The sequence below is a fragment of the Erythrolamprus reginae genome, chromosome 6 (assembly GCF_031021105.1).
Source record: "Erythrolamprus reginae isolate rEryReg1 chromosome 6, rEryReg1.hap1, whole genome shotgun sequence".
NCBI lineage: Eukaryota > Metazoa > Chordata > Lepidosauria > Squamata > Dipsadidae > Erythrolamprus > Erythrolamprus reginae.
Window position 1 is genome coordinate 72,445,700 of NC_091955.1, and position 25,194 is coordinate 72,470,893.

Here is a 25,194-nt window from a genome sequence, read left to right on the forward strand (position 1 = left end):
GCATCGCCAAAAAGGCTTCAAGAGTTGTTAGCCTAATGTTACATAGCTTCTTCTCCGGTAATTTCACACTACTAACCAGAGCATACAAAACATTTGCCAGACCAATCCTTGAATACAACTCATTGCACACCGCATATCTGACATATATACATGATAAAGTGTGCAGAGATACTTTACTAGACGAATCCTCCACTCCTCTACTCACAACAGAATATCGTATGCAACCAGACTTGAAATGCTGGGCTTAGAAAGCTTAGAACTATGTCGCCTTCGGCACCACCTAAGGATAGCTTATAAAATTATCTGTTACAATGTCCTGCCGGTCAACAACTACTTCAGCTTCAACCAAAACAATACACGAGCACACAACAGATACAAACTGAAAGTGAACAACCCCAAACCTGACTGTAGAAAATATGACTTTAGGAATAGTGGCTAATGCCTGGAACTCACTACCTGACTCTCTGGTTTCGTCACCAGAGAGTGATTCATTGGTTTTTATCAAAGCCCTGAAGTCCCTGACCTTCTATAGTGAGGTTTCTCTTTCAAATTTAAATCCCTAGTTAGTCACTGTTTGTAAGATATAAGGGTAGACAGAAAATATATCTTGGGAAGATCTAGGTATGTTTTACAACAGTTCATTAAATAGTTTCTTAGGGATGAGTATATATTCTCTCTCTGTCTTAAGCCAGGATGTTGAAATGAAGAATGGATGATAAGCGGGATCCCATAAGGCTAAATTATGCAACCACAAGGCATATTAACATTTTGCCCTTATTCTAATACAGAAGCAATGTTATCTGCAATATTTGCTGTTTTAGAGACCAAATCTGTTGAAAACCTACTGAGACAAACATGTGGAATGTAAAATTATTATTATCTCAACTCTGGAGCCTTTTGTATTGTGGCCAACAATATAATAATCAGGCTTTTGCTTGAAAATTATTATATGTCAGAGTTTCATTCCACAGTACCTAAATGTTTGGCACCCTTTAGGAACCATTTACCAGCAGTTTTATTTGCCCAAGGAGTCATAAACCATCAGAAAGATAGGAAACAGTCTGACAAAACCATTCAGCCCAGAAATCTACAAAGATGGAAATAAAGGAGTAATCTTTTATCTTTTTAAAGAATATCTTAACTAGATCAAATGTTTGCACATCATAAGGTATGGTTAATGTTTGTTTGAACTTAAAAGATTTCTTACAGATTATGTTCATTGCATGAGTTTCTATCACAGCTGGGTTATAAATAAAGATGCTTGCTTATGAGATAGACAAGATTCATCCTGTGCTCACTGAGATTCATCCTAACAAAATTAAGGTAATGGAAACCCATTGATTTGGTGATTAATCAGATGGTTAGCTGATGGGGGGGGGGATAAGCTTTGATTCTAAGGGAAGTACTTAGTGGGGCCTCTTTCAAGAACAGAAAGAAACAAAAATTCTAAGCTGGTCTAAAATGAAAGAGCAAAATTAGCTTTCAGCAGCTGCTGGCCAAAATAAGTGCTATTGTGTGTAGCAAGTCCTGATTAACTTCAATGAGCTGGATCACCACATCTGCTCATTAATTCTAAATAAAGAGCCAATTTCTCATAAACTATTCAATGAGAAAGTACTCCGTGTAAAACAAACTTAATTTAGGAGGTAAACATAGTAACCAATGACTAAAATTCATGATGAAACTGAAAATTCTAGATAACAAAGCAAATAGGTCATTAGAAAGACAGATTATTTATGTTTCTCTCCTTTGTTACAATTTTTCTGTCCTTTGATACAATTTGCTATGTATCATATAGAATAGAATAGAATAGAATTTTTATTGGCCAAGTGTGATTGGACACACAAGGAATTTGTCTTGGTGCATATGCTCTCAACGTACATAAAATAAAATATACATTTGTCAAGAATCATGTGGTACAACACTTAATGATTGTCATAGGGGACAAATAAGCAATGAAGAAGCAATATTAATAAAAATCTTAGGATATAAGCAGCAAGATACAGTCATACAGTCAACATGGGAGGAAATGGGTGATAGGAATGATGAGAAAAACTAGTAGAATAGAAGTGCAGATTTAGTAGAAAGTCTGACAGTGTTGAGGGAATTATTTGTTTAGTAGAGTGATGGCGTTCGGGGGAAAACTGTTCTTGTGTCTAGTTGCCTTGGTGTGCAGTGCTCTGTAGCGACGTTTTGAGGGTAGCAGTTGAAACAATTTGTGTCCAGGATGTGAGGGGTCAGTAAATATTTTACCCGCCCTCTTTTTGACTCGTGCAGTATACAGGTCCTCAATGGAAGGCAGATTGGCAGCAATTGTTTTTTCTGCAATTCTGATTATCCTCTGAAGTCTGTGTCGGTCCTGTTGGGTTGCAGCACCAAACCAGACAGTTATAGAGGTGCAGATGACAGACTCAATGATTCCTCTGTAGAACTGAATCAGCAGCTCCTTGGGCAGTTTGAGCTTCCTGAGCTGGCGCAGAATATATAAGTATATATATAATATATATAATATAATATATAAGTGATACATAGCTCTTTTGCTTTAACTTTTGCAAACCGTGACTAACTAGGGATTTAAATTTGAAAGGGAAACCTCACTATAGAAGGTCAGGGCTTTTTTTTTAAGATGGTCTTTATAGAGAAATTTTCTTTAAAGTTAGAAGCAAGAAAAAGTAGTGATAAAATTTAGCTACCGTGTCAAATTGAAAACAAATGTATAATGGCTGCATATTGGATTAGGAATAGGAGGACTCACATTCATATCAGTCATGAAAGCCTAGCGGTAGAGCTTTTGCCTCACATTCAGGAGGTTGTGAGTTTGATCCTAGGTAGAGGCAGATGTAGGGGTCTCCTGCTTGGGCAGGGAATTGGACTAGATGACCTGCAAGGTCCCTTCCAACTCTGTTAATCTGTTAATCATTTTCAGCCCAACACAACTCACAAGATGGTTTTGAAATACAAATACGTAAGCTGCCATGAGTTTCTACAAAAAATATAGGCCCTAAATCTAACTGGGTAATAATAATTATTTGCCTTTATAAATTGCTTTTTGGAATTCATATGAATAAGGCATGAAGATAAATATCCTATTACAATGTGGTTCATATGGCAACAATTTTTTACAGATACAATACCTTTGTAAGCATGTTAACTTAGAAATATGATTTCAGTGGGGCTTTCTCCCACAGCATTATGCATAAATTCAGCCTCAAACTATTTTTCAGTGTATTTAAAATTAAAGTCTGAGACAATATAATTTTCTGTCTTTGGGGGGCTGTGCTGTATCCAAAATATAGAACTCACTATGATCAAATCAATAGTTCAGTATCTCTTTACAAAGAGTTTCCCAATTACTGAGTTGCTCTCTATAATGGAGAAAAAAAACAATGTAAGTGTGAGAGGGTGAGTTGCCCAGAAAATGGCCAGCAGCTGTGCTACATTCATCCTGTTTCTTTAAGACTTCTCCCCAGAGAACAGGGAAACTATAAAAGCTGTGTTGAGAAGAGCTGGGGTGATCACGTCTGCGAGGGAGAAGAGAGGCAGAGCAAAAAGGTCTGTGTTAATGTGTGGAAGTAAAGCAGTTTGAAAAAGAGTTTTCTCTAGCAGTATTCACTAGGAATAGTAGGATTCACAAGGAGTAAGTAGGAAGGGGGAAGAGTAGGGGTGGGTAGTAATAGCTTGTGTGCAGGTTGCCCTAGGGACCTGAGTTGGCTCTTTCGTGTTTTGAGCCTACTGGAGTGGATATACGTAAAATAACCTAATATATAACCTAATATACTTAAAGTCACAAAGTTATAGTGGTGGATATTCAACACAAGGGGCCAACACACACAAGTGAAATTGGCTTAAACTCAATTTATTAAATACTCCATGAAAAGACAAGAAACCTTGGTGACAAAAGAAAGGGAGTTTGGCAGTGGATATTCAACACAAGGGGCCAACACACACAAGTGGAATTGGCTTAAACTCAAGGAATTTATTAAATACTCCATGAAAAGACAACAAACCTTGGTGACAAAAGGAAGGGAGTTTGGCCCTGCAATGCTCAGGTTTTGCAGGCAATATTCAACACAAGGGGCCATCCTGGTGCAGAAACCAGACCTCTCACTAGAGCCTACACCAAACAGCTGGGACAGATTCTCCCTTAGAAGAGGTTACTGCTTTTGTAGAGACATATATCCACTCTACACCAGTAATTAAACCAACTAACAAAGCAGACCAACCAAAAACTGGGATAGGCTCAGATACCATTACAAAAATGTTGAAGCCACAGAAAGGATTTGGTTAATTAAAAGAGCAACTTTGGAGGCAGACAGAGCAAGGGTCCAGATGAATGTGGAAAGTATAAAAGAAAAAAGAGAAGAGAATGGGGAGTTGATACACTTTCAGAAGGGGCACATTCACCCTTAGGATTTTCAGAACATTTTTTTTTATAATAAGGGTTTTTTAGTTGTTTTTATTAATTGGATTGTTCATGTTGTTTTACCACTGTTGTTAGCCGCCCCGAGTCTGCGGAGAGGGGCAGCATACAAATCCAATAAATAATAATAATAATAAGATGGTACATAAAAGTACCTAAAACTCCCTAAACTGACAGAGGAAGAAGCTTACCTTACTATGCTTGAAATAATTGCTACCTCTTGTAAATGGCCTGAGAATGAATGGGTGGTCAGAATTGCCCCAGGTTTAAAAGGAAAGGCATTTAAAACTTACAATAGTCTTCCAGTGAAAGAGGTAATAGATTATGTTAAAGGGATATTATACTCTTATATGATGTAAGCCCTTATACCCATAGACAGGTTTAGGAGTTACACATATGGCAAACACAAAGGGATTTGTAAGTTAGACTTTTCTGTTCTCCTTGTTGCTAATTAACTGACAACTGACCCAGAACTGGTAGCATAGTTCAGCTCAAAAGTTTTAAACTTCAAACTGAAGTTCTACCATGAGGATATTTATTTCTTTGCCCTGTGGTTGTTTGACCAGCAGAAGATAATATTATGGTACTAATTACAGCAAAATGAGAAGTTATAATAATACACCTGTTTTGATGCATATTAACCTGAGCAGGTTTTATTGAACACAAAAGTGCAATATTGAGCAAAGTTTTTAGTGCTTCCTTCCATGCAAACCCAGTTGCTTGCTTCAATTGACTGTCAACAATCAAAGCAGTCAGCTTTATTTTCATTAGAAAGTCAATTTGCCTATTCATTATTGGGCATAATTTTATTGCTAATTTTTGTGAGAAGTTTAACTTCAACCTAATCTAAATTAGAATGTGTTCACTTTCCAGTTCACTGTAAGCAAAATGTCATAAGAAAATAAAACTGTTCACAATATAATACAATACTTATATATCAACAATATAAGCACTTTAAAAAAGGAAGATTTAATATTGTCAGTATTTTATTCCAAAGTTCAGTTCTCTGATATATATTTTAAAAATGTGATTCTAAGAATATGCAGAATGTCTTCACAACTTTATAATTGCGTTTTCATGATCAAGATACTGTGGTCCCTCGATTTTCGCGGGTTCGGACTTCACGAAACGGCTATACCACGGTTTTTCAAAAATATTAATTAAAAAATACTTTGTTGGTTTTTTCCCTTTACCGTGGTTTTTCCCGCCCGATGACATCATACGTCATCGCCAAACTTTCATCCGCCTTTAATAAATATTTTTTTTAATAAACTTTAATAAATAAACATGGTGAGTAATAATCTAAATGGTTGCTAAGGGAATGAGAAATTGCAGTTTAGGGGTTTAAAGTGTTAAGGGAAGGCTTGTGATACTGTTCATAGCCAAAAATAGTGTATTTACTTCCGCATCTCTACTTCGTGGAAATTCGACTTTCGTGGGCAGTCTCGGAACGCATCCCCCGCGAAAATCGAGGGAACACTGTACTAAGTTTTAAAGATAAAGATACTAAGTTTCTTTCCTTCTGGAAAAAAAGTAGACGAGTGTGATCAGATAGTTAAACAGTATGTATTTAGTCCCCAAAATTTTAAAATTAATTTATCTTTGTATATTTCTGTGAAAGAAGGGAGAAAGAGGTGAAGGAAGAGAATGAAAGTTTTTATTACCTTCCTTATCTTGGGCTTATTCATCCTGCTTCTTGAGGCTAACCCAGGAATCAAGGTGAAAATCACACAAAAAGCATTGGACTATGGTGAGCATGGAAAAAATATTTGGAATTATGACTATGTTGTAATCTTTAGAAGAATGAGTGTACCAGAGGACATTTAATCAAGATGTTGAACCAAATGCCAACCCTGATTGTACCAGTTAAGGTTAATAAATAATGTCTCTTCCCCTTAAGAGGAAATTTATTCTGAGTTCTTACAAGAAATGTGGGATATAATAATCTGTTACACAATCAGACAAATGTCAGGCTGGATTTGGCATTTTTATCCACCTATCCAGTCCTTTCAAAAGGTGTGAGATAGGCAGATATTATTTAAAGGTATCATTGCAGCAAGTAAAGCGGCCTTTTGTAATTGATTAATGGTGATTTTGCCATTGGTGATAGTATTCAAGTTGGCAAAATTGGCAGGATATAATTTTAATAAGTGGCTCTCCACTGTTTTGGGATTGCACCCAAAACACCTATTACTATTAATACCCTCTTTGCTTTCTTTTGCCACAATTGTTTACTTTTCCTTGTAAACCTCTGTATTTTGTGATTTTTTTCCCCATTTCTTTATCTTCTAAAATAATGCACTATCCAAACTTTTGTGTCACATTATTCAATAATAAAATAATGCATGGCCCTCAATAACTGTTAGGAGATCTTTAACAGCATTCTACATAGGATGGACTAAAGCATTTTCAAACTATTTTAGTAACTTAAAATGCAGTAAGTCATTTCTAGCAACCACTCTGGACTGATAAAACAAAGAAGCAGAATAAGAAGTAACACAAATTTCTATAACTTACTATTTCAGTGAACATATATGTTGTATTATTATAGGTAATCAACTTGGAGTAGAGCTTCTGAAGCAGAAATTAAAAGAAAAGACCTTTGAAGATTGGAATGGAGAATCTACATATGGGTTTTTTTCACTCAATTACACAGTTTCAAAGTAAGAAATGTTTTCATAACAGGGCCCTTTAGTATAACTCAGCGTTAAGAACTTCCAATGATTTTCTACTTCTCATTGATTTCACAACCCTGTCTGTGAGCAAGCACTGTTTTAATACAGATTTGTCAAAGTTTCAATTCTTTACTACACCCAGAAAACCCATTTGATTCCTTTTTTTCCAGCTTTAGTCTTGAAATGGGTGAATGAATGTAGGTGTTCTTTCTGCACTTATTGGAATCTGGTTTCCAATTGAAGAGATTACCTGGTATGAGATTAAGACAGTAATCTCATAGAATGGTAGAAGATTAAACTGGTGCCATGTTTGAGTCACTAACTGAGCAAACTTAGCCTTGCTTTCAACAACACAGATAATATATACTGCTCAAAAACATAAAGGGAACACTCAAAGAACACATCCTAGATCTGAATGAATGAAATATTGTCATTGAATACTTCGTTCTGTACAAAGTTGAATGTGCACAACAGCATGTGAAATTGACTGTCAATTAGTGTTGCTTCCTAAGTGGACAGTTTGATGTCACAGAAGTTTTGATTTACTGGGAGTTATATGTTGTTGTTGCAATGTTCCCTTTATTTTTTTGAGCAGTGTATATTCAGGCACTGAACACAGAAGGCTACACAGAAGAACACAGCTGCATGATGGCAAACCTATGGCAGAGAGAGAGAGGGGGAGGGAGGGAGAGAGAGAGAGAGAGAGAGAGAGAGAGAGAGAGAGAGAGAGAGAGAGAGAGAGAGAATGAACACCTCTTGCACCTTATATTTAACCGGTTCTCCAAACTGCGTAAGCAATTTACTTGCTCTTGTGGTCGGCAACATCACCCATCATATGAACAACTTGCAGGACTCAGGAAAATCCAGTTGCCTTTTGAAAAACATCTTTGGGACACGCATGACCTGGATAATTTAGAATATCAATAGCTATTTAGCCATTCATTTGTGATATTGTGAAAAAATATGTGTTATCTTTATCTTTGTTTTATACAGTTATAGGGCAAGTCACCCAAAGTCATTTTCTAAGATTGGCAGAAGAATACAAATATAATAAATTAAATAAAGCAATGTAGTTTGGTTAGTGTCATCTAAACGAAATTGCACATAAAGTCCACTGAGCTCTGCAATGCTAGGAAAAACAGATACAAGTGCATGATACAAAATCAGTGCTTAGTGTTTCACTAGAAATTGGATGGTGAGTTATACTATTCCTGCTAGCCTTAACTATGTTCATGGATTGTGGTTTAAATCAAGCTAACATAATTTTGGTGTTTGACAGGATAAGAATTGACAACATGGAATGTCCCAATACATCCTTGTCTCTCATCTCTGGAACTGGGATTAAACTATTAGTTGAAAATGCTTCAGCAATAGCTACTGCAGATTGGAGTGTGGTGACCTGGCTATTGTAAGTGGAAGCATGAAGGCAAAACGTTAATACCATGCCAGCTTTATGAATTCAAATGCTTGCGCACATTTTATAAAGCACAATTAACAATCCCAGGAGGAGGAGGAGGTGGAAATGCAAGTCATTTATTCCATTGTGGTCCTGTCAAAAATGTTCCCCAAAGTGGCTGTTTGAATCAGGGAGGGACATTGTCAAAGCAGAATGGGGAAAGCACTGTGAACATACTAGACAACCACAAAGGCATAATTATATTTTAATTTTAGAAATTCACCAGCATTGCAAAATAATTTTAAAAAAACTAGGTTTACCTGCTTCATCTTGAGTTCCTTGAAGGGTGTTGCAAAGGGACAAAAACTTTTACATTCTTGCAAGATAAGACAGTCTGCTTCTTGAATAAATACATATTTAGACATATTTATTTATTTATTTATTTAATTTTAATTTTTTATTTTATTGAATTTGTATGCCGCCCCTCTCCGAGGACTTGGGGAGGCTCACAACATATATAAAGAGACATTAGTAAAATCAATCCAATTAAGGGACCGCCTTCTGCCGCACGAATCCCAGCGACCGATTAGGTCCCACAGAGTTGGCCTTCTCTGGGTCCCGTCGACTAAACAATGTTGTTTGGCGGGTCCTAGGGGAAGAGCCTTCTCTGTGGCAGCCCCGATCCTCTGGAACCAGCTCCCCCCTGAGATTAGAACTGCCCCCACCCTCCTTGCCTTTCGTAAACTCCTTAAAACCCACCTCTGCCGTCAGGCATGGGGGAATTGAGACATCTCCCCCGGGCCTATACAATTCATGTATGGTATGTTTGTGTGTATATCTGCTTTAATAACGGGTTTTTTTTTAATGTTTTTAAATTATTAGATTTGTCTTGAATTGTTTTATTGTTGTTGTGAGCTGCCCTGGGTCTACGGAGAGGGCATACAAATAAATAAATAAATAAATAAATAAATAAATAAATAAATAAATAAATAAATAAATAAATAAATAAATAAATAAATAAATAAATAAATAAATAAATAAATAAATAATTAATAAAAATAATCCTTAAAAATCTACTTTAAAAACTTCCATTAACATTCATTCAACAATCATACTAAAAACATTCATTGGTCAGGGGGAAGATCTAGTAACCCCAGGCCTGGCGACAAAGATGAGTTTTTAGGCTCTTTCGGAAAGCAAGGAGGATTGGGGCAGTGTGAATATCTGGGGGGAGCTGATTCCAGAGGGCTGAGTCCCACACAGAGAAGGCTCTTCCCCTAGGTCCCGCCAGCCAACACTGTTTGATCGATGGGACCCTAAGGAGACCCACTCTGTGGGACCTCACCAGTCACTGGATTCGTGCGGCAGAAGGCGTCTTGGAGATAGTCTGGCCCTGTGCCATGTATTTAAGTCTAAAAAGCTTCAACTTTTACATTTTTGCAGGAAAGGGAATCTCTGGATTAATTTAAAAGATACTTTTATCCTGACTCACATAGAAAATAGAAAATAGGGAGATTCAGGAAGTAAGGAGAGCAAGCAGTTAAGAGGAGGAACTCCATCCGCTGCCCTCCGTATCTTCAACCAAAGATGATGATCTTATTCTGGTTCTAGAATAGAACCAAATTTGTAAAAGATATGTACCTATTGAATATATCTCAGATTTCAGGTTTTCCTCAACTTATGACAGTTTATTTAGTTACCATTCAAAGTTACTACAGCACTGAAAGTAAGTCATTGTGGCCATTTTTCACATTTATGACCATTGCAACACCCCTATGTTCACGTGATCAAGATTCAGGTGCTTAGCAATTGTCTCATATTTATCAGACTTGTTGCAGTGTTCCAGGATAATGTGAAGACCTTCTGCCACCTTCTGACAAGCAAAGTCAATGGGGAAGCCAGATTCACTTAACAATCGAGTTGCTAACGTTGTAAAATGGGAAAAAACTTACTTAACAAATGTCTCGCTTAGCAACAGAAAGTTTGGCCTCAATTGTGGTCATAAATTGAGGACTACCTGTACATTCTTTTGAGTGGGTGGAATTGCTTTTCTGGGAGGTACTCCTGGTGTATTTAGGCACAATTAGATTTCGCATCAACTTTCCATAATTTAGTGCTATCCAGAGATGTCAGCAAAAATGATTGAAGTTATAATGCGGTGTATTTAGTAGGCAGAAGTTAGCTATGTTGCTTGCTAAAAAGAACCCACCTTCATGTATTCTTCAGCATTGTTTTCTTGGCATTGTATTTTTTATTGACTTTATTAAATTTCAAAGAGAAATAAAATATAAAATAAAAGGGAAAATGGAAGTTACATAAACAAGAAAAAGTTGATTTCTGACTTTCTTCAGTACAGATACTGAAATATATAATAAAGTAGCCCCTTAGTCTGAGGTTAAAACAAAAAAGCAGTTAAAGTCATCAGAAGTGGAAAAATCTTCAACTTCTCACAACTGAATAGTAGATTGTGGAATAAATGGAACTGGCAGAGATGACAAAACTGACTACTTTGATGAAAAACAAACTCTTGTCTTCAGTGATGGGCTACCAAAATTTTCACTACCACACTGTGGCCGTGGCTTATGCATTTTCTTTCAACATCTTTCAGTGCAAATTTGGTGCTCTGGGGTGGAGCTCCAGTTTTGTTACCCCACTGCATTCCCCCCTCTCTGGGCAGTAGCCCACCCCTGATTATCTACTATATAAAGTGTATATACACACACACACATGCACAGCTCTTCTAAAATTATACACATTCAACCTCATTTACTGTGATAGGAAAAACATACCCAGAGCCCAGAAGGGAAAAAAGAAAAAAAAATCAAAATGTTACTACCGATACTGTGTACTTGTCCAAAATTTTGCTACCGGTACTGCGTACCTAACCGTACCCTTAGGAGCCCACCACTGCTTGTCTTGCTTCATTTCTCTTTAGAGATCACTTTTGAATTTTCTGTTTGAGAAATATAAAAATGAACTTTTAATTTTTGATGGTTAGATCTGTTATTCTTATAGAAATATATATTCTGGTCCAATGCCCTACATGGCATTGGACCAGAATACCTCCGGAACTGCCTTCTACTGCACGAATCCCAGCGGCCGATAAGGTCCCACAGAGTTGGCCTTCTCTGGGTCCCGTCGACCAAACAGTGTCATTTGGCAGGCCCCAGGGGAAGAGCCTTCTCTGTGGCGGCCCCGGCCCTCTGGAATCAAGAGATTAGAACGGCCCCCACCCTCCTTGTCTTTTGCAAATTACTCAAGACCCACCTATATCGCCAGGCATGGGGGAACTGAGACATCTCCCCCAGGCTTTTATATTTTATGTTTGGTATGTATGTGTTGTATGGTTTTAATTGCTGGGGTTTTATATATCTTTTTCTTTTAATATTAGATTTGTTTCACTGTTATATTGTCTTTATTATTGTTGTGAGCCGCCCCGAGTCTTCGGAGAGGGGCGGCATACAAATCTAATAAATTATTATTATTATTATTATTATTATTATTATTATTGTTATTGTTATTATTACTACTACTACTATTATTATTATTATTATTATTATTATTTTAGTTTGATGATTAGACTTATACATTATATATTATATATCTTTATTATATATATCTTAGAGGTTGTTTTGTTATTTAATTCTAAAGCAATCCTGGCATTTTCTCGAGAACAAGAGGATAAAATGAGCATTTGTGTTTTATTGTCCACAGCAAAGATTCTGGAAGTGGGGCTGTCTGCATTTCAGGAGTAAATCTCACAGCAATTATAAAAGTGTCTCAGAATGTATTCGGTCATTTAAAACTGTCGCTTGAGAGCTGTAAAGCAGATGTAAATGATATGGACATTGAATTGAATCAGTCTTACAGGTACAGTGCAAAACGTTCTAATTAAAAAGTACACTTGCAAGTATTGACTTTAGAAATAATAATAATAATAATAATAATAATAATAATAATAATAATAATAATAATAATTTATTAGATTGGTATGCTGCCCCTCTCCGAAGACTCGGGGTGGCATACAAATTCCTAAAACAGTTAAATGATCAGTTTTTAAACACTGGTATGTGTAGCTTTTACCATTACAAATAATACAAATAATATATTCCATAATACTATAGAAAGCAAGCCTAGTAATTACTGTACATTTATGAGACTTCTGATGGTCCAGCGTAATAATAATAATCCTCATCATAATAATCCTGATAATAATCCTCATCACCTCGAGGCTCGACTACTGCAATGCTCTCTACATGGGGCTACCTTTGAAAAGTGTTCGGAAACTTCAGATCATGCAGAATGCAGCTGTGAGAGCAATCATGGGCTTTCCCAAATATGCCCATGTTACACCAACACTCCGCAGTCTGCATTGGTTGCCGATCAGTTTCCGGTCACAATTCAAAGTGTTGGTTATGACCTATAAAGCCCTTAATGGCACTGGACCAGATTATCTCCGGGACCGCCTTCTGCTGCACAAATCCCAGCGACCAGTTAGGTCCCACAGAGTGGGTCCCGTCAACTAAACAATGTTGTTTGGTGGGACCCAGGGGAAGAGCCTTCTCTGTGGTGGCCCCAGCCCTTTGGAACCAACTCCCCCCAGAGATTAGAATTGCCCCCACCCTCCTCACCTTTCGTAAACTTCTTAAAACCCACCTCTGCCGTCAGGCATGGGGGAACTGAGATATTCTTTCCCCCTAGGCCTTTACAATTTACGCATGGTATGTCTGTATGTATGTTTGGTTTTTATAATAAGTTTTTTTTTAGTTATTTTAGTATTGGATTGGATTGGATTGTTACATGTTGTTTTTATCATTGTTTTTAGCCGCCCCGAGTCTACATAAATAAATAAATAATTGACTGAACAAATACAGGTGATTCATTTGATTAAGAAGGAAAAACATGTCTAATGATTTTAATAAGTATCAGGAAATATAAACCACAGCTTTAATCTCCAATGTATACCAGGAGTTTCTCACTAAAAAAAAACACTTCAGGTTTTTTTGCAACGAGGATCAGTTTAAAAAATCCAGAATTGTTTAAACATCTAGCTTTCATTGAGATTGTTTTCCTCATATAATGGATGCACCCATAGAAAATTTAATTAACACAAGTTAACAATATTCTTGCTTTTTTTCAGATGGTTGTATACATATTCTACTGCTTCTCTGGTAACATCTCTGTGTAGCATGCTGGCCACAAATGTAAGCCACAAGGATTTATTTCATAATGTTCTCTTCCTACATCCAATTTCTTCTAAAATGTATTTATTGAAATAAATAAAATAAATAGCAAAAACCTTAATATGTGTAAAAATGTTATAAGTATTTTGCAGTTTGCAAGTTGTGTACCACTTACGTGCAAACATTACCACAAAGACCTTTTCCAAACAGACCAATTAAAAATCATAAAAGGTAGTTTAACGTGGCAATGAATACCTTCATAAAGCTGTTTAATGTTCATTTGAATAAATAGCATTTATATACATATGTACACGTGCATATAAAAAAATTAGGCATGGTTTATTTTGCGCAGATCATATGGTAGAACAGGAAGATGAGGAAGATAAAGCGTTTAGAGCAGTGGTTCTCAACCTTTCTGATGCCGTGACCCCTTAATGCAATTCCTCACATTGTGGAGACCCTCAACCATAAGTCTAGCGCCAATTCTCTTAACAGAGCTTGAAGCTGATTGGTCGAAGGTCCGGCCCCACTGTAAGCGCCTGATTGGCTGGATTGTAAAAATATGTTCCAAGGCACCAGAATAGAAGTTTTGGTTCCTAACACCAGGGAAAATTTGTCTTTTCCCTGTTTGTCTTAGGCGACCCCTGTGAAATGGTCATTCGACCCCCAAAGGGGTCCTGACCCCTAAGTTGAGAACCATTGGTTTAGAGTGAGATTTACACTACCAGTTTTATATATTTAACTGATTACAACAATTGTATTCAATTATGTATGGATTTTAAAAATCACTATTCTTCAAACATGGGATAAAGCAAGATGTAAGCATAGATAATATAGACTTATGAAGTTTTAGAAAGATCTTACTACTAACATATAAGTAAACATTGACTAGAATAATAATTTTTGCTTGTATTTCTATAGTTGTGTCCACAAATGAATTTTTTGATCCGAAGGATTAATAAAGACTTCAGCCAATATCCAGGTATAATTTCTGGTTTGTTGTGGCAAAATGGGTTAATGATTTTAGTCTTTATGACACCTTCCATTTCTAGTAAACTAATGATGTAATAGTTTTACCATGTTATTGCTGAGTTTCTGAAAATAAAAGTGAGGGCTAGAATGATATTTTTGTATAATTAAAAACATAATTGGTGCTTGTTTTGTAAAATTATAAAACTGTAGATTCAGAAAGGATACCCAGATTTACTCCAACCCACTTCAATGCACAGAAAAATGAGCTAGATAATGAATGAGAGGTAGTTTGTTCTAGTAGAACTTTCTGTCAGTCTAATCAAAAAGACCAAAATTATGGCTGATGCTAAATAGCAGAAAAATAGAAATACAGAAATTTTGCAAACCTATATTTGAATAAACGTGCTTATGGTTATGTTGAAAATATAGGTTTACAATATTTATATAACTATTCAATCAGTCTCCTGTACAAGTACCATTGCTTTTGTTTAAAAAAATCATTATTAGGACTAGTTTGTATCCTGCCTATTGTCATTAAGCATCGTTATTTAATCGTGACAATTTTATCCCATATCCCAACAGTTCAAGCTCAGATTGATAATTTTGCAGTAATAGACTATTCCCTGATAAACTCTTCAACTATCTTGGAATCATCAATTAACTTGGATTTCAAGGTAAAGTCTAATACCGTATATTTATAATGTACATTTTCTAAAATTGCATTATGATCTGTCTGTTATTCCCTTGAAAAAATAAGCATTGTTTTGTTTCAACAATAACTTTGATGACAAACCATATCAAATGGTTATTTAAATATATTAATTAGTGCTGTTTTTGCTGCAGCTGTGATTTCCTATTCTACCCACTGCAGGGGTGAGTTCTAACTTCCTCCCATGACACGTGGTTACACCTTGTGGGCATGTGCATGCGCAGTGCCAAAAATAAAAAAAATAAAAAAGCCAAAAAAAAGGTGGCGATGCATGCCCAGAGCCAGAAACTTGACATATATGCATTCATAGAATGGGAAAAAATTCCAACATTTTTTATTTTTTTTATTTTTAAAAAAGATGATGGCACCCATCGAACTACAGTAGTACCTCTATTTAAAAACTTAATTCGTTCCGTAACCAGGTTCTTAAGTAAAAACGTTGTTAAGTAGAAGCACTTGTTCCCATAGGAATCAATCTAAAAGTAAATAATGCATGCAAACCCATTAGGAAAGAAATAAAGGCTCGGAATTTGGGTCGGAGGAAGAGGACAGTCGCTGCTGAAGGAAGAAGGTGAGGTGAAGGGAATCAAAAAAATCCAAAACTTTAAGGCTTAAAAAAAAAAGAGGGACTCTGAGATGGCGAGGAGCATGCGCCTCCCTCTGTTCGCTCTGGGCTGCCAAAGCCTCTTTAAGCGCCACTGAAAAGTTCCTCTGGCAGCCCAGAAAAGCCCGAGATGGCTGGGATTAAAGGGGGAATGACAGGAAATTGGCCAGGCTTGGGTTTTTAAGTAGAAAATAATTCTTGAGAAGAGGCAAAAAAAATTATTTATTTATTATTTATTTATTTATTAGATTTGTATGCCGCCCCTCTCCGTAGACTCTTGAACACCCGGTTCTTATCTAGAAAAATTCTTAAGTAGAGGCATTCTTAGGTAGAGGTACCACTGTAATTCTGTGACTTCATCTTGACATCACCAGCGGGTCACTACCAGTTTGGATGAACTGGTCCAAACCGAGAAAACCCCACCTCTGAGCCAGTGGCAACAGTTGTGACGCCAAAATAGTCCAAGATTTCAGGGTCTTCTATATGCACTACTTTAGGTTACAGTTTATTTTTTATATATATTTTTAAGTTTGAGTTTTGAGTTTTTCACATTTAGGGTCATAGAACTGTACTGAGCGCTCTAGCCATGTCTTATGCTCTTAATTTCAAGGATGCATTTCAATGATCTGGTTCCCGAAAAAACCAAAATTTGCAAGCTATGATACCTTGTCATTGCTGAAATTCTTTTCAGGGAACAGTCTATCCAGTGGAAGAAATCACAGAGCCCTCCTTCAAGCCAACTCCCTTCGTTCTTCTGAATGAGAACAAGTCTATGTTCTATATAGGAATCTCAGAATATTTCTTGCAGTCTGCTTCACTGACTTACTACATTTCTGGGGCTTTTACTATCTCTGCTGAGCATGAGGAAATGGTAAGTGCAAAAGGCTATTTTTTAAAGAGAGGTTTGTTATGGTAGTTCGACTACTGTAATGCTCTCTACATGGGGCTACCTTTGAAAAGTGTTCGGAAACTTCAGATTGTGCAGAATGCAGCTGCGAGAGCAGTCATGGGCTTACCTAGGTATGCCCATGTTTCACCATCACTCCGCAGTCTGCATTGGTTGCCGATCAATTTCCGGTCACAATTCAAAGTGTTGGTTATGACCTTTAAAGCCCTTCATGGCATTGGAACAGAATATCTCCGAGACCGCCTTCTGCCGCACGAATCCCAGCGACCGATTAGGTCCCACAGAGTGGGCCTTCTCCGGGTCCTGTCAACTAAGCAATGCCGGTTGGCGGGCCCCAGGGGAAGAGCCTTCTCTGTGGCGGCCCCAACTCTCTGGAATCAACTCCCCCCAGAGATTAGAACTGCCCCTACTCTCCTTGCCTTTCGTAACCTCCTTAAATCCCACCTTTGTCGTCAGGCATGAGGGAACTGAGACATCTCCCCCAGGCATATACAATTTATGCATGGTATGTTGTATGTATGTTTGCTTAGTAAATGGGTTTTTAAAAATATTTTAAACTATAATTTAGATTTGTCATGAATTGTTTTATTTTGTTGTGAGCCGCCCCGAGTCTGCGGAGAGAGGCGGCATACAAATATAAATAAATAAATAAATAAATAAATAAATAAATAAATAAATAAATAAATAAATAAATAAATAAATAAATACTGCCAAAACCCAGCCGTCTCCTTGACATAGTTTATTATGGTGCTTTCTTCACTTGCAACTAATCATGAAATAAACACATCCAAGTGAAACTTGCTTTCTGGCATTGCCTTCATCCCCTATTCAGCTTGTGAAATGAGTGAGACTTCAATTGTCCTGAAAAATGCAGAAGTTGGAGCAGGATGTTTGTCCTTGTTATGACACCTTAAAATTGGAGCCTAAAAGTAACTGGGAACAAAGGCAAGAGAAGAAAGTTAGGGTATTGACAGGGATACCAAATATCACATAGATATAGTTTCTGTCTACTCAAGATTGTATGGATGGTACTTCAGGTCAACAGTTCATAAGGCTGCGTGAGATATGAATGAATGAAGAGAAGGAGTTCACCTTGCCAAAGAAAAGTAGCTGAAGAAGGGATATATCATGGAAAACTAGATCCAGAAGCATTCCTAGAAAGGCCTCTAGGAAATGCCAACTTTTCTTAGTAATATGAGCCATTTCTTCCATCACATCTGTCTGATCTCTTTGGATGGACATACTCTATTAGCCCTCTGGAATTTTTTCTTGACAACCACTTTCTGAAATATAGGGATCCTGGAAATTGGAATTCCTACACATCTATTTATTTATGTGTACTCTATCAGATGACAACTCATACAGCACCTCTTGGCTGATATTCAAAGGAATTCCAAATGGCCTCAAGCTTTAATCTTCGGTAATATCTTGAGGTTGGGGTGGGATATAATGACTTGCTTTTATTTTACCTTTGAAGAGTGTTCGGAAACTTCAGATCGTGCAAAATGCAGCTGCAAGAGCAATCATGGGCTTACCTAGGTATGCCCATGTTACACCAACACTCCGCAGTCTGCACTGGCTGCCGATCAGTTTCCAATCACAATTCAAAGTGTTGGTCATGACCTATAAAGCCCTTCATGGCATTGAGCCAGAATATCTCCAAGACCACCTTCTGCTGCACGAATCCCAGCGACTGGTTAGGTCCCACAGAGTTGGCCTTCTCCAGGTCCTGTCGACTAAACAATGTCGTCTGGTGGGACCCAGGGGAAGAGCCTTCTCTGTGGTGGCCCCGACCCTCTGGAACCAGCTCCCACCGGAGATTAGAACTGCCCCCAACCTCCTTGACTTTCGTAAGCTTCTTAAAACCCACCTCTGCCGTCAGGCATGGGGGAACTGAGACGTCTCATCTGGGTCTATACAGTTTATGCATGGTATGTTTGTGTGTATGTTTCTTTTAATAAGGGGTTTTTAGTGACTTTTTCATTATTAGATTTGTTATGTATTGTACTATTACTCTTGTGAGCCGCCCCAAGTCTACGGAGAGGGGCGGCATACAAATCTAATAAAAAATAATAATGTCCAGCCTCTATTGGAACACAACAACAAAAGGAAGTTGAAGAAGATGTTGGAACACATTAGATGAACACATTAGATGAAAAGGAGAGCATTGTCTCTCCAGATAATTATGTCCATATAAAGGCACACAATTTTTTTGTAAGTTAACCTAATATGTCATTTCATTTTACAGCTTTCTTCTTATCTCAAATTAACCACAGATGTATTGGAGAGAATCATTCCCACTGTAAGTGTTTTTTTAAAAAAATTCTTCAAAACTTGCTGTTTGCATTTTTAAAAACTCTGTTTTAAATTTTCTGAAACTTGATCTCTACTTTTAACCTCTACAGATTTCTCATATTTATGCAAAGCCATTTCCCGTAATTATGAGCATAAGACTCATTGATGCACCTGTGATCAATCTGCATGACAATAAATTCATTCTGGAGTTTAATGCTTCTATGGAAATATTGGCAAAGACGTCAAACTCAACCACCCAATCCATGTTCACCTTGAACGTAGTAAGTCTTACAATGTCCAATGCTCTCTAGACCTGTTTGTATGAATATGTAATGTTATCAGCCATCCTGCAACTTTTTCATGTTACTCTAGGCAGCATCACTTTGTCTCGAATCCCAAGCTCTTTCCCAGATACTATTACAGCAGCTGTCTAACTGTAAAAGAATTACTTACTATATAGTAACCTTTCTGTTTTACAGACAACCAGAACTCATGCAGATTTTACTATATTTAACCAGAAGTTGCTAACTACATTGTGCTTGAACAGGTAAAAACTTTTATTAGATTTTTAACCCATTGTATCCCAAAAGTTACTTAAATTGATTAATCCAGTATTTAAAAGTATGGCAAGTTAAAGTAAATATAAAATATAAGAAGGTCTTGTTGCAATTTTATTATGGAACCATATTTGTGAAATGGAGTATGTCAGGTTAAGGGAAGGAAGGAAGGAAGGAGGGAAAGGAAGGAGGAAAAGGAAGGAAGGAAAGGAAGGAAGGAAGGAAGGAAGGAGCGAGCAAACAGAAGTATAGATTGCCCCAGTGTGAGTGATTAAGATCATTGAGAGAAATCTGAGCCCCAATCTTTCTCATTCAAGACTAGCAATCCATCAGAATTGCCACACCGACATTATTATCTTGGTCATGTACAGTAATCTCCGTGTTATGCTTTCTTTCTTGCAGTTTCCACAGCTCCTTGGCTCATTCCAATGTTGGTCTCTTTGAGGTAAATTTCAGCCTCTAGGAAAAATAAGCAAGTGCAACTTATAGCAGATAGAACTGAATTGCTTACAAAGTAATATTTACTGTACCTCTTACATTTTCTTCATTATTATTAAATTCTATAAAATATACTCTCCTGGTGATTGATCCCATTATTTTGTTCTTTCCCTTTAACTTTCTTTCCAATAATATTTCAGTACTATTGTCTCCTTCATTGTTTTATCGAAAACTATTTCCCTATTATAGTGTTTTATATCTAAAAAATGAAAAATGAATTTGTAAGCAAAGGACAGAGGGGGATTCTACCACTCATTCATAGATTCTGCATTTAGTACCTCTTCAGTTTTCCATTTTCTATCTTTCTACAGCTAGTTAGTGTTGTTGTATTATTATTGATGATATATTCGCTCTTCACTGAACTCTCTGCAGCATCCTTGACCTTTAGGGCCCTTCTGACAGAGGCACACAGACATTTTATACAATTCTAAAATTCAGCAGTATGCTTCAGGCTGGGAATTTGAATTTTTTCCCCATAAGAGTCTGATGCTTCATTTTCAAGATGATTTCTTTCATTGATGCATAAGCTATTGCAACAAATAGAAGAACAAACTTTATGAGAAATGTTGTTAAATAAAAATATGCAAATAAAATAATGATGCTTCATTTTCAAGATAATTTATTTCATTGATGCGTAAGCTATTGCAACAAATAGAAGAAAAACTTTATGAGAAATGTTGTTAAATAAAAATATGCAAATAAAATAATGATGCTTCATTTTCAAGATAATTTATTTCATTGATGCGTAAGCTATTGCAACAAATAGAAGAACAAACTTTATGAGAAATGTTGTTAAATGAAAATATGCAAATAAAATAATGTGCAAATATAATATTGCACAGTAGTGATGGTGATATGTTTTTCGGCTCGGGTGCCAAAAGGGCACAGGCACACATGATAGCGTGCACGCGCAAGCCCACATCCAGAATGCAATGCTCTGTGCAATGCACACACAACCTCAGTCCATGCACACAGGCCCCACTGAAGCCTCTGGACTTCCAGTAGGCCCGTTGGGCTGTTTTTTGCTCCTTAGAGTTCAGGAAAACCTCCTTAAGACTGGAGTTGGTGAAAAACGGGCCAACGGGCCAATTAAAAGTTCAGAAACAAAAGGAATTGGAACTGCCCTACTATTTACTTTCGGATAGCTGCAGACAGGCCTTGTGCACCTCGGCCCATTTTTTCTCCAGCCGCTTGGGAAGACCTGTGTAGCCAATAATAGAGTTCTGGAGTTCTGTTATCGGCTACAAAGGCTGCAGAATAAATGGGCTGAGGTCTGCAAGGCCTGGCTGTAATTGTCCAAAGCCGAAGAAGTTCCTGAAGACCTCTAACAGCGAAAAGGAGGCTGGGAGTAACGCATACAAGTGAACTTCCAGTTGGCCCATTGGGCCATTTTTGCTATGGGGAGATGGAAACCGCCGAAAAGATGGCTGAAAATCATCTGGCCAGGACACTATTGGGCGCTGGAGCTGACATAGGGTAATGCTTCATGTACCCTCAGATATGGCAGGTTATCCATCACTGTTGTATAGGATTTAGAGAAGGGCTTACAAAAAGGACAAGCAAATAACATGCTTTAATTATTAGGAAACTTAGAAAGTTGCATTTTGTATCTAGCATCAGGTCACTTTGCTGGTGGAATATATCATCCATTGATGTAGTGTACTGATAAAAATAAATCATCCTGTTTAAACGCTTGTCATCCCAGTTCTCTTACTGAAGAAAAGTCAACCTTTGTTTTTCATTGCAGGCTTCACTTCTGGATAATTTCTTGTCTTACATTTTACAAACTGGAATAATTCCAGCGGCCAATTGTAAGTGTAGCTTCATCTTTCTTCCTGTCAATTTCTCTGTCTTTAGTGACTTTTGTTTTTAAGCCATCTTCTAATATGCTAAAGACTGATAAATAATCCTGTAAAATCCAGCCAGTTAAAAATTGAAAATCCAACACCGCAGTATAGAGGTAAACAAGAACTTCTAAGATTGGTGTATCAGTTGTATAGCTTAGGTTTTTATCCCTACATAACATTTACTCAGATTTATATCCATTACATGTGATCAGCCCTATATTACCTCTATGTCTATGCTATATTCACAAATGAGTCAGTGGGATCCAAAGAAAGCCTAACAACTGCAAAAAATTGTACATCTCAATGCCTCCCTTTCTGTCTTTTAAATATATTACACCTCTTTAAAAAATTATAAACTACTTTCTGCAGAATAAACAATAAAACAAATCCTAAATGTTCCTATCTTAGTAATAATATACAACATATTCAACTTTTAGATTAAGGAATGCATCCAATTGCAAAACCTAGTCATAACTACTCAATCTTTTTCTCTCTCTCTCTCTCTTCTATGTTTTATTAAGTTAAATTAAAGGATGGACTTCCTCTGCCTGTCTTGGACCCGATGATTCTTATGAAGCCCAGTATTAGAATTTATGAGGTAAGATTTGGTAACTTACCGTATATCCCCAGAGTGAAAAATAAAAGATGATTAGGATGGTGTATTTAGATCAGATGATATTTTTCAGAAAGTTGTCATGTGCTTTCAATACAGTGAGTTGCTCCATGAAGGAGATAGGTGGTCTCCAAATGTGAGAGATAAAAGAATAAGTGAGATTTCTAATAATCAAGCTGTCATAAACCTGCAATAAAATATGTTTTTGTATGTCTTCTTAGGGTTTCTTGCTGATTTCCACCGATATTCAAAGCCTACGATAACAAGGAAGGTCTTGATCTCCAAGCAAACATTGACTTTTTGTTTTATTATAGATGCATGAAATGCATAAGAGCCAATATGTATTTGTGAGTGAGTGAATAGGTGGATGAAATTTTTAATAGTTCAACCAGAAGTTCACAAATGCATAACAAATTGGTTTAAGATAGCAACAAAAGTGAAAATACTGACCCAACACGACATTTATATCGTATATTGGGAGTAGGTAATGAGTTTCTACAGTGCCCCAAAATGGAATTCTCAATTTTTGAGACAATCAATAGATTTCACAAGTGTGATGCTAGGCAGGAAATGGAGTGATACTAAGTGAATAGATAGTACAGTAGTCTCCTGCTCCTAGGTCTACCTTAATCCTCTCCTCCCCCCAAAAAAGGTTCAGCTACCTACACCTTTCAGGGACATCACAGTATCCTTTGATAGCCTCTTGTGGCCTTCTGGAACATCAAGAAGCTGAGTTGTAGTCCTCAGCCCTATTCCTTCTATCCCTGTTATATATGTCCAAAAGATTTCTAATTCTAGTATCATAAGTGAATTGCCAATTTAATTAGAAAAGTTAAAGAATTTGAGAGTTTTGCAGTGCTGTTAGAAACTTTGTAGAAATATCAATATTTATTTATATTCCTTTCTTCCTGAAGTGGAGAAGATCATGTAAGGTTGTGTAATATTTTATTAAATTTGTTATCTGTGTTAAACAAGACAATGTTTTTAATATGGCTACAACACATTTGATTAAAAAGAAACCACAATATTATTTAGTATGATGAGTGAATCTAATTTCTGTATAAGAAAAATCTTTGATGATGGTTACTCTACAACTACCAGACCTGGCTGCAAAAATTTGGGTTTCAGCAAAGAGATACACAACAGTTAGTCAGTCAGTCAGTCAGTCAGTCAGTCAGTCAGTCAGTCAGTCAGTCATTCTCTCTCTCTCTCTCCCTCCCTCCCTCCGTCCCTCCCTTCTTTTCTGTTTTTTTCTTTTTCTTTTCTTTTTTGCAAATCTACAAGCTTTGGCAAATTTCAATGAACCCACACCACATTTCAGACATAAAAACTCTAGAAAATGTCCAGAGATACTTTACTAGAAGAGCCCTCCACTCCTCCACTTGCAACAGAATTCAACTAGGCTTACAATCTAGGTTTAGAAAGCTTAGAACTATGTCACCTTAAACACGACCTAAGCATAGCTCATAAAATCATCTGCTACAACGTCCTTCCTGTCATCAACTACTTTAGCTTCAACCACAACAACATATGAACACACAACAAATACAAACTTAAAGTAAACCGCTCCAAACTCAACTGCAGGAAATACGACTTTAGTAACCGAGTAGTTAATGCATGGAACTCACTACCTGACACAGTAGTATCATCACCTAACCCCCAAAACTTTACCCTTAGACAATCCACTCGTGACCTAACCTGATTCCTAAGAGGTGAGTAAGGGTCATGCATAAGTGCACTGGTGTACCTTACGTCCCGTCCTAATGTTTCTATTTTACTAGTATCATGTACAGTATCTACACATTGTTGTATCTTTGTATACTACTACCAATACCTACTTGACAAAATAAATAAATAAAATAAATAAATTCACACCAATATTTGGGGAGGTTAAGAGATTCAGTCTAGTGGGGATCAGAACACAGGCAGGTCGCATCTTATAAAATAGTTTCCACCGCTGGCCATATGAGCATCAATCAGAAAACTGTTGATTCCGAAGGGCTGTTTCATATTGATAAATTTAATTGCCACAAATGCAGCAAATATTTTGGTGGCTGAAATTCATCTATTAAAAATATTCATTCAGTTTATACTATATTGCAGTATAAAACATGGGGCATTTTGGCACCTTTAAAGGCTAGCTAATAAATGTTATTATATGAATTCCTGGATTGCAGTAGCCTTTTATCATGTTTACATATTCCAGTTGAATGCCATTCTCCAGCAACTGATGTATATCTATAGATAGCCACTCCTTAGCGAAAATACGCCTAGAGTTATGGTTTGGCTATTTCTCCTTATTCAAAAGGGCATTCCCATATTTTCCCCAGTTCACTCTCCTGAGCGTGTCCACTTTTGTTTTATCTGATATAAGATAGGGCGCAAAAACACCAACTTTTAGCTGTTTATAATTGGGGGGGGGGGGGGGGACGACAAAGGGAGAAACAGACAAGACAGAACGAGAGAAAAGAAGAATCTTTGCTATTTGACTCCTGTTTCAAAATTACAAGCGATCACT

General features: G+C 36.9%; 1 protein-coding gene across 1 annotated transcript; it reads left to right on the plus strand.

Moving 5' to 3' along the window:
- Positions 1 to 3,458: 3,458 nt before the first annotated feature.
- Positions 3,459 to 23,706, plus strand: LOC139169705 (BPI fold-containing family C protein-like). Its single transcript, XM_070756227.1, has 16 exons — positions 3,459 to 3,552; positions 6,042 to 6,170; positions 6,972 to 7,083; positions 8,375 to 8,503; positions 12,206 to 12,361; positions 13,632 to 13,695; positions 14,596 to 14,656; positions 15,229 to 15,320; positions 16,651 to 16,830; positions 19,115 to 19,168; positions 19,272 to 19,442; positions 19,641 to 19,708; positions 20,121 to 20,163; positions 21,964 to 22,027; positions 22,585 to 22,661; positions 22,898 to 23,706. The coding sequence occupies exons 2-16, from the start codon at positions 6,068 to 6,070 to the stop codon at positions 22,937 to 22,939; spliced, it is 1,416 nt and encodes a 471-aa protein (XP_070612328.1). The 5' UTR covers positions 3,459 to 3,552; positions 6,042 to 6,067; the 3' UTR covers positions 22,940 to 23,706.
- The last annotated feature ends 1,488 nt before the right edge of the window (positions 23,707 to 25,194 follow it).